Source organism: Lonchura striata, chromosome 20 (assembly GCF_050655825.1).
Source record: "Lonchura striata isolate lonStrDom1 chromosome 20, ASM5065582v1, whole genome shotgun sequence".
Taxonomy (NCBI): Eukaryota; Metazoa; Chordata; class Aves; order Passeriformes; family Estrildidae; genus Lonchura; species Lonchura striata.
Window position 1 is genome coordinate 9,844,123 of NC_140722.1, and position 12,083 is coordinate 9,856,205.

At 45.0% G+C, this 12,083-nt stretch overlaps 1 protein-coding gene across 2 annotated transcripts in view; it reads right to left on the minus strand.

The window, feature by feature from the left end:
- The window catches only part of COL20A1 (collagen type XX alpha 1 chain), a 53,211-nt gene that overhangs the window by 12,065 nt on the left and 29,063 nt on the right, over positions 1 to 12,083 (minus strand). For both annotated transcript variants that reach the window (XM_085558222.1, XM_085558223.1), the window contains 9 exons: positions 11,675 to 11,804; positions 11,115 to 11,171; positions 8,140 to 8,178; positions 6,221 to 6,359; positions 4,396 to 4,538; positions 3,942 to 4,051; positions 3,106 to 3,264; positions 810 to 887; positions 89 to 175 (listed from right to left, as the gene is read on the minus strand). In XM_085558222.1, coding sequence (XP_085414348.1) covers positions 89 to 175; positions 810 to 887; positions 3,106 to 3,264; positions 3,942 to 4,051; positions 4,396 to 4,538; positions 6,221 to 6,359; positions 8,140 to 8,178; positions 11,115 to 11,171; positions 11,675 to 11,804 — 942 coding nt within the window. The remainder of the gene's footprint in view (positions 1 to 88; positions 176 to 809; positions 888 to 3,105; positions 3,265 to 3,941; positions 4,052 to 4,395; positions 4,539 to 6,220; positions 6,360 to 8,139; positions 8,179 to 11,114; positions 11,172 to 11,674; positions 11,805 to 12,083) is intronic.

A 12,083-nucleotide genomic window follows, 5' to 3' on the forward strand; every position in this document is an offset into this window, starting at 1 on the left:
CACAAAGCCCCAGGAGTGTTACCCATATGCCACAAAAATTGAAGCAGCAGCAGCACCTGCAATACACTGGGTGGGAGGGTGAACTTACAGGGGGCCCTGGGGGTCCTGGCAAGCCTGGGCGCCCAGAAGTGCAAGAACAGGCAGGAGCCAAGGTGGGGCAGGTGTCCTCATCCCTCTGAAATGAAATCAAGCCAAAAGCAGTCATGAACAGCTGCACAGCAAGAGCAGGATGGATCACAAGTACAACACTCAGTTTTTTAAAATTCAGTCTTTTACATGAAGTAAAGCAGAATTTTTTTTCTACTCCACAGAGAGATTTTTGTGAGCAATCGAGTGCTTTATTTTCTTCTGTTGAATAACAAATGTAGATGAAAAAAAAAACCCTATGAACCAGCCCTGTCTGCAATGTGCAAAACACATATTGGAAGATAATTTTCTCCTTTCTATATATTTATACACCCCACATAGCAGCTCTCTGTGTGGAGAAGAGAAGTGAAAGGAAGAGTGGGGGATGTTGTACCTCAGGGCTGAGATGGCAGCAAAGCTGTGGGACTCCCAGGGCTCCTGGATGAGGTTGTGACAGGAAAAATATGCAATGCACCAGGATTGGAAGTTTTCACTTTTTTTGAAGCAAATATAATTTTGTTTGCTTCACCAAGAAGCACACTGATGTTATTCCCAAGAGGAAAAAAAAAATGCTTTTCCTCTTAAGTCTATCAAAATCATTTGCAGTGTCACTTCAGTGCCACAGACTTGTCCCATCCTCCCCAGCTTCCTGTCAATGAGCAGAGCAGTGCCCCTTGTCTTACCAGTGCAGGGAGGTCACAGCATCTGTCCTGCTCTGCCCCCACACTGCTGCACAAGATCTGCAGAGACTGCAGCTGCAACTGGGGGGAAAAAAAAAGAGAGTTTGATAAGGAACTAGCATTGGCACCCACCACCCATCATCAAATCTTATGAAGTTCAAGTGATAAAAATAATCTTCATGGATGATTTGACAGGGCTCTTCTGTGTGGTCCCAATTATAACTGCACCCCAAAAAAGTCACAACATGAGAACTACTCCCAGACTGAGTGTTCCACAAGTCCTCAGGTCTCTATCTTGCTGGGCAAGTCAAAAAAGCAGCTTCACATCACATCTCCAATTTACTCACAGCCCTGCAGCAGGTTCTCAACTAATTTGGCTTCAGCACCACCAGAATGTGAAAGCAAACTTTGATTTTCTTCCCTTGAGGGCACGGGGAGAAGGGTAAATGTGGCAGCAGCATTTCCCAGGGCAGGGATGTCATCCCCTCCCCAGAAACCCCAACCAGTCTCTCACTGCCTCCCTCGCAACAGCCACATCTTCCCATTCTGATTAACAAAAAAGCACACACTGCACAAAGCCAAACAAAATAATGAGGCAGAGACTAATTTTTCTTTCCTTGACACTATTTCTCATCTTTTTTTTTTTCTTTTTTTTCTTTCACTCCATGCATTTAACAAGGAGAGAGCTGTACAGCCCAGGGAGGGTTACAGATACAGATAAGCCCTGCAGATCAAGTGGCATTTAAAGATTTCTTAAATTAAATAAGGTTCCCTGATAACCAATAATGAGGCACTCCATCTTCTCAAGGACAGCAGAGCTGTGGAAGATGTGAAATGTTGCTGTGCTTGAAAGGCAACAGCAGTAGGGATGGCTCAAGGCTGTTTATTATGTGGCCAGACCTGTCTAGCTGAGCTGCTAGAAGAGAGAATTTGGGAGGGACAAGGAAAGCACAGATTCCTGCCTTGATGGCCACAGGTTTTGATCAAATTGTCAGAGAATTTATTTAGGAAACAAGTAAATACTGATTGAAGATACTGTCCCCTGGTTTGTTACACAGCAGACCCCATATCTTACAAGCTTTTTTCCAGGTGTGTCCCAGACCTCTGCCTCTAAAATTGGCACTGGGGGTGCACATGGGACAAAGGGGTTTTATGTTGCTGCTTTGAGGCAAGGGGAGTTATAAATCACCTGATGAGCTGTTTTCCCCTGGACTTCTAGCTCTGAAAGCAGGGCCAAGGAGCAAGATCTTGACGTCAGTGGTGAATAATTTCCCACAGCCCCACGAGAACCTTGTGAGTGATGAACTTGCCACTGATTCTGCACATAATTAACACTCCTGCTTTGGGGAGTAAGAATGGAAGAGGCAGACAGAAGAAGGGTGGTTTTGCCCCAAGGACTGTGCACAGGCTAGGACACCAAGCCCAGACATCCCCTTTTCCTGTCCCCTGGCAGGGAGCAGCTTCCTGCAGAGCTGTGTGGAGCAGTGAGGACACAACCACAGGCCAGCACTCACTGGTGGCTCAGGGTATTTTTTTCCAAGTAGCAGCTGATAAAGAGCCTCTCTACTAGAGATTATTTTCCTGTCATTTGTATTCAGATAGACAAATCCAAACACACTGGAGACTGAGGCACACCCAGCTCTGCTGCCTTCAGCCACCAGCATTTCCCAACATCGCTCTGTGTGGGATGATGTGCCCAAGTTTCCTTGCAGAAGCAATTCCCAAACCCTCCTGTCTGCTTCAGCATCCCAGTGCAGGGATGCTGTGCTGCAGGCAGCAGAAGTCTCCTGTGGGACACACTCCTGTCGCCCTAATTATTAAGATTTTCTAAAGTCTTCTGAGTTTACATTCTGTTAGAAAACTTTCCCACACAATTTCTATAAAAAACATATTGTTTTGCATTCCTTCATGGGGAGTGGAGAAACTTGATGTACCAGTGGTTTGCCCAATGTCTTTGGAGAGGTGGCACCTTCACTCTCCAATCCACTGTCACCTTTGGAAAAGTATAAAAGTTGGAGTCAGAGAATAAACTTTCTTCTTTACCTTGCAAATAGCAGGTGGCTCGCGTTGTGCTTTCACGTGTCCTGTAGCGACACACTCCTCCTGCCACCCCCCATCACAGTCCCCACACCAAGGCAGGAGGGACAAAAACACTCTCCCAGTGCTGGGAAAGCTCATTAAACCCACGGGGACCATCAGGATCAGCAGGGCAGTGTGGGGAGGTGCTCAGATGGGGCTGATGTGGCACTTGTGCCCGTGTGCCACCCCAGCAGCTCCAGCAGCACGCCCCAGGACTCACGGGCACGGAGCCGCTCCGGGGCCCGCGGGTGCGCGTCACTTTTCCCAGCATGACGAAGCCAGCGCTGGAGACGCTGCCCAGGGTGTTGATGGGCTTCTCTGCTGTTTTCTTACAGTCCACATAGAGCTTGACCTTGAAGTGGCTCACGGCCACGTGCACCTGGCAGCAGGAGGAGAAAACCGTGTTGGAGCTCTGTGGTGGGATGAGGGCATCTCCCACCGACAGTAATTCCTGCTGCTGGCACGGGTGGGGTGTTTTTAATGAGTGAATGGATGGAGGGGGCTCAGGAGTAAGTTTTAGTATGTGCTTTCCTCTGTTGATCCCCTCAGCTCTCCCTGGGAGAAGTCTTGCTGGAGCTGAGTAATGAACCTGCCCACAGATACCCACGGAAAGAGCTCGTTGCTCATTTGGGTGCAATCCCTCTGCTATGAGGACATAGATAGCCAAAAAAACCCACCCTATTTTGAGTGATAAAGTGGCTTTCTCACAAGGCTGGATTATCTTTTCCTTTCATCCAGAACTAAATGTTTACCAAAATTCTAAATTGAGAAAATAAAAACAATTATTTTTCAATTTTTCCTGATTATAAAGAGATAAAAAACACCTCAGTTTTTGGAGTCTGGGGGAAAACGGAAAAATCAATATGTGGAAATCATATTTTGATCATGAGAGCCACCTGAATTCTTTACAATTATGAATTTCAGCATATCTAAGAGGTTGGCCACATCTTTGGCAATCAGGATGCAAAGCATTTGGATGATCACCCCTCAGTTTGAGCAACACTCCCTGACCAGAGTGAGATTATGAGCCACATTTCTCCCTCACTTGATAAGGACCTTATGAAAACTCCCATAGAATATCTTCTTCACTTCCTGCTCATCAAAGGAGACTTCCTGTAAATCAGCCTTGTAGTCATGATTGAAATAGGTCAAGGATTTCTTACTGGCTGCAAGGAAGATAGGACAAATAACAGCTTAGAAATTGATTTCACACATAGATTCAGTAGTAAATAATTAGCCTTAAACAGGGTGGAAGATTTCCTATGTTATCAAGAAGTACTTCTAAACAACGGAAAAAAAATTTAAAAATAAAGAATATGCTACAAGCAGATAAAAATAAAAACAAGTCTTTCAATTGCACTGGGCAGTGTTTTAAATGTGAGGTTGGCAGCCACAACAAAGCTTCCCAAGAACTGCTGCTGAATAAGAAAAACATTTAAACATCCAAGTGCGTCCTGCTGCTTGCAGGATGCACAGAAGCAGCCAGATTTAATTGAGCAAGGAATCTTACGGTCCAGGTTGACACCCAGGAGAGGCTGGAAGTCCTCATCCGTGACCTGCCACACGGCAAAGGGCTCCTTGGGGGTGTCGGGCAGCAGGCGCAGCAGGATGACGATGGTGTGCTCGGGTGGGATGGCAAACTGGTGGACATCACTGCAATGACACAGAGCAAGGGAACAGCATCACCAGAAACATCCCCCAGCCTCATCCCCCTCTTTGCTGGGCAGGGGGGCTGGAAAGGCTTTGCTCCCAGGAGATGATGGCGATGTGAACAGAAAGAGGCTGGGCCTGCTGTGCCTGGACCACCCTGTGGTGAGTGATGAGAACTCGGAGGCCTTCTCCTCACGCCTGGGGGATGCTCAGCTGGAGCAGCTGGTGTCAATCCATCACTGCCAGAGCTGCCTCAGGGAATGCCAAGCCACAGCGAGTGCAGCCTCAATGGTTTTGAGATGAGAGCTCAGTGGAGGCTTACAAAACATCCATGCCAGGTTCCAAAGCGCTCCCCCAGGTCTCCTCTTCAAGGAGGAGGAATGGTTGCCAGATATCATGGGGTAAATCTTTAAACCCTGGCACAAAACCCTTGGCTTAGGGACATGGTTTAGTGGCAGACCTGGCAGCATTAGGGTAATGGTCAGACTCTGTGATTCTCTCAACCTAAATGATTATATTATCCTAAACACGTACAAATGCCCTTCAGGGATAAGCACTGAGCCCACAGAAAAGCCCCCTCTGGGTCCCCACATCCCAGCTGCAGGATTTAGGCTCAGCAGCAGTGAGAGGATACGAGGTGATAAGGGAAGGTCAAATTGGTTTTGCCTGAAACACGCCTGTAATCTGCAACAGGCCACATTGGCACGGCATAAACACAGCCCATCAGGCATCTTTTCAGGACTGATTCATAAACAATACAAGATATTTTCTTTCTCACTCAGTTTCTGAAGTGATAGTGTCCTTGGAAAGGCATCTGTAAGAGCTGAACAAAAGGATTTGCCCATCATTTCCTGAGTATTTAGACCAAAGAGTTCTCTGAATCTCCCCCACTCTGTTTACTCTAAGAAGCTTTGCCTCTTTAACTAAGATTAAGCAGAGTCAGTGGCTCAGTAATTAGGCTTTAAACAAGGTAGCAATGAATGTTAGGAGTCAGATCACTCCTGATTCATAATCATAAAAAAGGAATGAGGTCACAGGGGCTGCCTGGCTTGCCTGGGACCCTGTGGAGAAGCTTCATATGCAGCAGAATGAGGTCAAACCACAAGCCAGAGCTGATGGTTATTCCCTCTCATCAGTGCAGCCCAGGCTGCAGAGAGCAGCTACGAGAGTGATATTTTCTAAAGCAAAGATCTCTCTCCAAACCAGAGATATTTGGGAGAAGGAATTGAAGATGAAAATGTGACCTCAAACTGCCATCCCTGAAATGTAGGTGGCTGTGGACAGAATGCCTAAAGAGCAGTGCAGTGTCCATATGTGACATGATCCTCACATCCATCACAGCAACAAAAAAGCTGGAAAAAAGTGATTTTGTAGAAACCAAAAACAGCACTGTGAAAATGTTTGTCTGTACAAATGCATTATAAATACTATTGTGTCCCCTTTAATTTCTACATGACAACTCATCTTGAGGAAAGTCAGAGGTTTATTTATTAATACATTAAGTAAAAAACCCTCTGGCTCTTTTTCCAATCTACCAATTATTTGATTTAGCTCATCATATTTATCATTTCATTTGGAAGTTGCCTGCAGGGCTGCACCATTCCTCCCCAAAATGACCTTCCTTTGCCATGCACATGTCATGAGGCTGAGGATGAGGATGGGTACAGCCAGAGCTCTGCTCCCACCTGGTCCTCTGGGTGAGCTGGATGTCCCTGAACAGGGTGAAGGTGCGGGAGCCGCTGAACACAAAGGGCTCCATGGCCACGCCTTTAATGGAGGAATATTCCTTCTCTACCAAGCCAAAAACTTCCATCATATCAAATCCTGGAACAAAGGAAAACAGAGAAATCAGTGGTTAGGCAGCAGTGCAAAAGCAGTGTCTTTGAAGAGCAGGTTGAATTAGCACAGAGAGAAAATGCCTTGCATGGCACAACATCAGCTTGAGTGTGCTCCTCAAATGGCAGCCAAGGAAAAGAAGATTGTGTGCACATTTCTTGTAATCTCTTCCTCTTGAAGGAGAGTGGGCAAAAGATGGAGGCTTTCACAACTGTGTTTTCAAATCAATATTCAGGATGAAAAAAAAACCCAATGAGAAAGATGTTACTCCAACGATTTCTTCCTTTCAACTACACACAAAGTATTATCTTCAAAAGGCATGGAATCAGTCCAGTAATTGCTAGCAGGGGGAGAAAATGATTTCTACTCTGAAATGCCTTATGTGTAAGAGACAGAAAAAAAATAGGAAAAAAAAAACTTTAAAATACAAACTTTTCCATTTCTCTCTATTTTCAGAAGACATCCAGGGCTGACCTGTATTGTGTGGGCTACAGAGATTCTCCTCTGACACCTTGTCTGGCTCATGCAGCTTCATCTCTCTCCCCCAGCTCATTATTAAAGCTCCAAGACATTTTCATTTCAGTTTTCTGTTCAGTAAGGCAAGATCTCTCTGTTTGGATTCTGTTTGAGTTTATCTGAGTTTGCAGCAGACTGGGATGAAGGAGATGTTTTTTTTTTTTTCTTGACCAAATGGAAGGGCTTTATTTCAGTGTGGTGGTTTCAGTCTGGATTCCCTCACCCCTTCACCATTCACAACCTTCTGCAATTTCTTGCCTTGAGTTTTTATTTCACCTGGGGGCTGGCCCAGGGTGCTTTTATTTCATTATTTTTTCATATCCCAGCAGTACAAGGGAGTTTGCCAAAATAAATGACCTACTTGAGGGCCATTTATCTCTGGTATGGAGCTTCTGATACTGAGGCTTCCTTTAAAATGCACAGGAAGAGAAGGCTTGAGTCACAATTAAAAACATATTGAAATATAATCCCATTATTCTCATAGAGTCATGGAATCATAGAACAGCTTGAGTTGGAAGGGACCTTAAAGATCATCTAGTTCCATGGGCAGGGATGTTACCTGCAAGATCAGTTTGCTCAGGGCCACATCCAACCTGGCCTTGGGCAAGGTGAAGTGGCTCAGCCATGGAGTAACCAGACCTGAGAACTGCAGCCAGTCCCTCAGCTCACCTGTAACTCAGAACCCTCTGGGAAGGAGGTGATACTCCTTTCTAAGCAGAATTTACTGCTTTCACAGAAAGAAACACTTGCAACAGACCCAACAGCAGAATCAGCTCTCATGGCACAGACAGGTGGAAGGAGAAATTCCTGCCCCAGCAAAATCCATGCAGCCTGAGCGCAGAGAGCTCCTCGGGCAGCAAGACCTCCTCTGGAGGATGCACAGGAGATCCCAGGGACAGACTGAGAGGTTTGGAGTTTGATAATCTGAGGAGCCTTTGGGAGTTAGGAATTCAAATCCTCTTGGAATTCAAGGACTGTTTGCAGCTTCACCTCCTTAAGGCTGGTGAAAATCCTGGTGTTAGGCACAAACAGCCAAGAGCAGGAGCTGGTGGAGCAGCAGAGCACAACTCAGGTACTGCAAAATATTCTTCTACCTGATAAAAGAGAAGTTCCACTTTTGGTTCTCACACTTCTCCCCTTTTCCTTGGGACACTTTCCCCACACTCAGCTCTTGCATATGTCTCCAAAACAAGACCAGGCAGTGTTTTCAGTCACAGCCCAGCAGCACCAGGGCTTGGATCTGCTACTGTACCTCTTATGGAACCTTCCGTGGAGGTGATGGTGGGGCAGGCTGTGAAAGAATAAAAGGAGAAAAATATTAGAGGGAAAAAAAAGACAGTAGGGGATTATGGAAGCAAAATGAACACAGTTCCTTTAAACAGAGCAAAGCAAAAACATAGCAAAACTTATAATATCCCGCAGCTTAATTCAGAGCTTGGACTTTAACCTTGTTTATATATATATAGAGAGAGAGAGAGAGAGCAGGAGAGAATTGATTTTTATGCAAACATAAAAGTTGTTTCCTGCCTTGCCTATCACCAAAATAAAAATAGTGTCTTTCATCATCAAACATCTCCACGATCACTTTCTTTTGACTAACTCAGCAGGTACCTGATGATATGCAATACAAGAGAGCATCATTTTGGCAAGTTGGTTTTTTTTAATAGACATCAAACATTTCTTTTTCTTTTAACAGTGCATTAGTAGTGTGGTAAAATAAAAATACATGCAGTTTCAAATTTTGTACCTGCAATTAAAAATACACACAGCAAAAAAATGTATCTCAATTTGAGAGTCTGGCTTTTGATTTCTTTCTGAAAACACGGAGAGTTTTAAAAATTTTTGCAGTTTGTCTTTCAGAAATCCTCTTGATGAATCCTCTGAGATGCCACAGGATAAAAAGCAAGACCAGAGAAGAGATGGGGATGTGAAGCTGAAACACGAGGCACCAGGGCTGTGAGCACTCTGTTTAAAGGCTCAGGTGAAGGGATGTTTTAGCAAACAGCTCATGAATGCTATTTTCAATCATCTGCTGCCACGTAAATCCCAGGCCATGGATGCCAGATGGAGCTGGACAAAGGGAATGCTTGACACAAAATGAGAAATGTCCCTGAAAATCAAGGACACTCAGCAGGATGGGCTGTTTCACAAGGAGATTTCTCGGTCATCAGGATAATGGAATCTAAGAGGTCATTGTACTGAGGTTTCAGCATGGCCTTGCCTTTCTTCCATCAATGCCATTTCTTACCTCAGCAGCAGCCAAGCTTTTGTAAAATGCATAAAACATTTAAAGGAGGTGACTTACTTGCCCAAAATATATGAGATTTCCAGGCCTGTAAGAGTTTCAATGCCATTTCTCAGGTGAAGAAAGGGCACCCAAACCTATGACTCTGATAGCCAGGGGACCACTAAAGCCAGGATTTAAACCACAAAGATTTACAAGGTGCTGTGACCTCTGTTGTTCCAACAGATGCTTAATTTTTTATGTACCATAATTCCTGTATAATTGGGTGTAAACTATTGAAGTGATCTATGGAAATCCATTAAAAACTCAGTTTCTGAAACTTGAGCCTTGCTATGCTGAACCTGACCAGCCCTTGCATGCAGGATCTTCAGCCTATACATTGCTTTCCCTTCTCCTTCCAGAAACCAACTTTTCTAAATCTTAGAGAATGGTTTGGGTTGGAAGGCACCTTAAATTCAACTTGTTCCACCCCCTGCCATGGTCAGGGACACCTTATACTATCCCAAGTTGCTTCAAGCTCCATCCAACCTGGTCTTGGACACTTCCAGGGATCCAGGGGCAGCCACAGATTCTCTGGGCTCCCTGTGCCAGTGCTGTCACCATCCTCACAGGGAAGAATTTCTTCCTAACATCTAATCCAAACCTGCTCTTTGTCAGTGTAAAGCCATCCCCCCTTTTTCTGTCACTCCACACCCTTGTACAAGTCCCTCTCCAGCTCTGTCAGAACTGAAGCATGGTGAATGCAAAGCAAAAAAGAAATGATCCCAAGAAAGCTGTAAACTTGCCCATTTTCCAGGTATCTGACTTTGTTTGGGAGTCAGTGAGCTCATTCTGACCCTGGCCCAGGCCCCAGAGTCCCTCTTGCTTACATCCCTGGCAATTCTCCCCTGGTTCCCAGCTGGCAGCACTGGGATTGCCCACTGCTCTTTGATCAGGCAATGCTCAGCTTGTGAGAAGCCTCTCAGAGTCAGGGCAAGGATCCTGGCACTGGCAGTTTCACTTCTGCTTTGAAGATTTTCCCCTAGACTTTCCAGTCTAAGATTCCTGCTGTCTTGTTATTTCCTTTGGTTTTTGTTTTTCTCTCCAAATCCCAGTCCAATGCAGTTATTCACTGTTCAATGAACACTCACTCCTTCAACATCAGATCATTTCTCTCAATAATTTGGTTATATATCAATATTTGGGTTATTATTGCACATCCAACTGTTTTCCCAGCATTGTTACATATTTTATCTCCTTCTTCAAAAAAAAAAAGTACTTTATAAAACATAAAGAATTCAGTATTTCTTCCATTGTCTTTTCAGTTATCATAGCCAAACAGCTATATTAAATTCTACAAGGTGACTCATCTGCCTTTTGAGAGGTTGTTTTCTGCTTGAAAGTTCAAAAGACTTTTCCAGTGTGATCTGAACACCTCAATAACACTTGAAAACTGAATCTGCTTTGTCCTTTGTTGGCTATAAACTAATTTTTTTTACATCTAAGCTGCCTCATTCTTCAATCTTGACTTCACTCAATAAAATTTAAAACTGATATTTTGCTTGGAACAGTTTCAAATAGTCAGGAAAAGCGAGCAGTGCCACAATATCTGCATTGTGATATTTACTTATTAAAAACTTTTTATAACCCCATTAATTCAACATTTCTCACTAATCCATTTCATAGCTTGCTTTCTATCAGCTATGTGAGCATATGCTCATTAAATTTAATAAGGGACTTTACAGGGAATGTTAATTTAAAACATGTCACACTTCCCTGCACTACATTTTGGTCAAGTTGTGCAGAAATCCTCTAAAATACAATTGGTCTCTTTACTGAGCCTGGTGTTAAGAAGTTCTGTGGTTTCTGCTTGTCCCTGGGCTGTCCCCAAGGGCACCTGTCAAGAGCTGATGGAGCCTCCTGCTGCTCTGCAGAGCCCACACTGTGCTATTTGCTCCTGAATTACAAACCAAGAGCAAAGCAGGGCTGTGGAGATGATTTACCCTCTGCTTTAGGTGGGATGAATCCTCGGATGGAAGGGAATTTAGACAGCACTGGAGCTGAAAGAGAAACCAATCATAGAATCAGAAAGTTGGAAAAGACCTGAAAGACCATCAAGTCCAGCCTTTGACCAAAACCCACCACACCCACTCAGCCACATCAGAAAGGGCCACATCTGCTCGGTTTCTAACACTTCCAGGGAGGGTGACTCCACCACTTCCCTGGGGAGCATTTTCCAACAACTAACCACTCTTTAAGTGAAGAAATATTTCCTAATATCTGACCTGAACCTCCCCTGGCCCAACTTGAGTCCATGCCTGAGCTCTGTTATTCAAGACTGTGATGCCAGGCTGGAAACCCAAAGGGCCACCAGCCTTCCCCACTCATCCCAGAATTGTCAATAACTCGCAGGAGTACAGAAATTGGGGCAGGATTTTCAGTTTTTAAGGCTCATATTCTATTGCTGAGCAAAACCCTGGATCCAGGCAGAGCCAAGTGCAAGTGAGGCTGTTATTGTCCCATCAGAGGTGGCCTGGAGGTGACAGAAGGAGGAGCCCTGTACCTGTCCGGCCCGTCGTGGAGCTGCTCTGGCTCTCTCCTGTGTAGTGGATGGCAGAAATGGTCACCCTGTAGGCTCGGTCAGGCAGCAGGGACTGCAGGGTCACACTGCTGCTTTTGCCAGGAGCCATGATCTGCAATGGGGGAAGAAAAGTTCCCAGTGTTTGGGGTTCTCATTCCAGCTCTCACCCACAGCCCAGAGCAGCATTCCTGCTCGGCTCAGCCCACGAGGTCAGGCTGTGTGTTGCTGTTGCACTAGCAATGGCCAGAGGAAAAGCATTTTCCCATATAAAGACCCCGCTATTCCCCACGGAAATGCAGCAGAAGTGCTTTGTAACAGGATTATCAGGCTGTTTAAGTAGGGATTCTTTTAAAAGAATTATATTTAACCTCCATAAGCCAGAGGGGCTTAT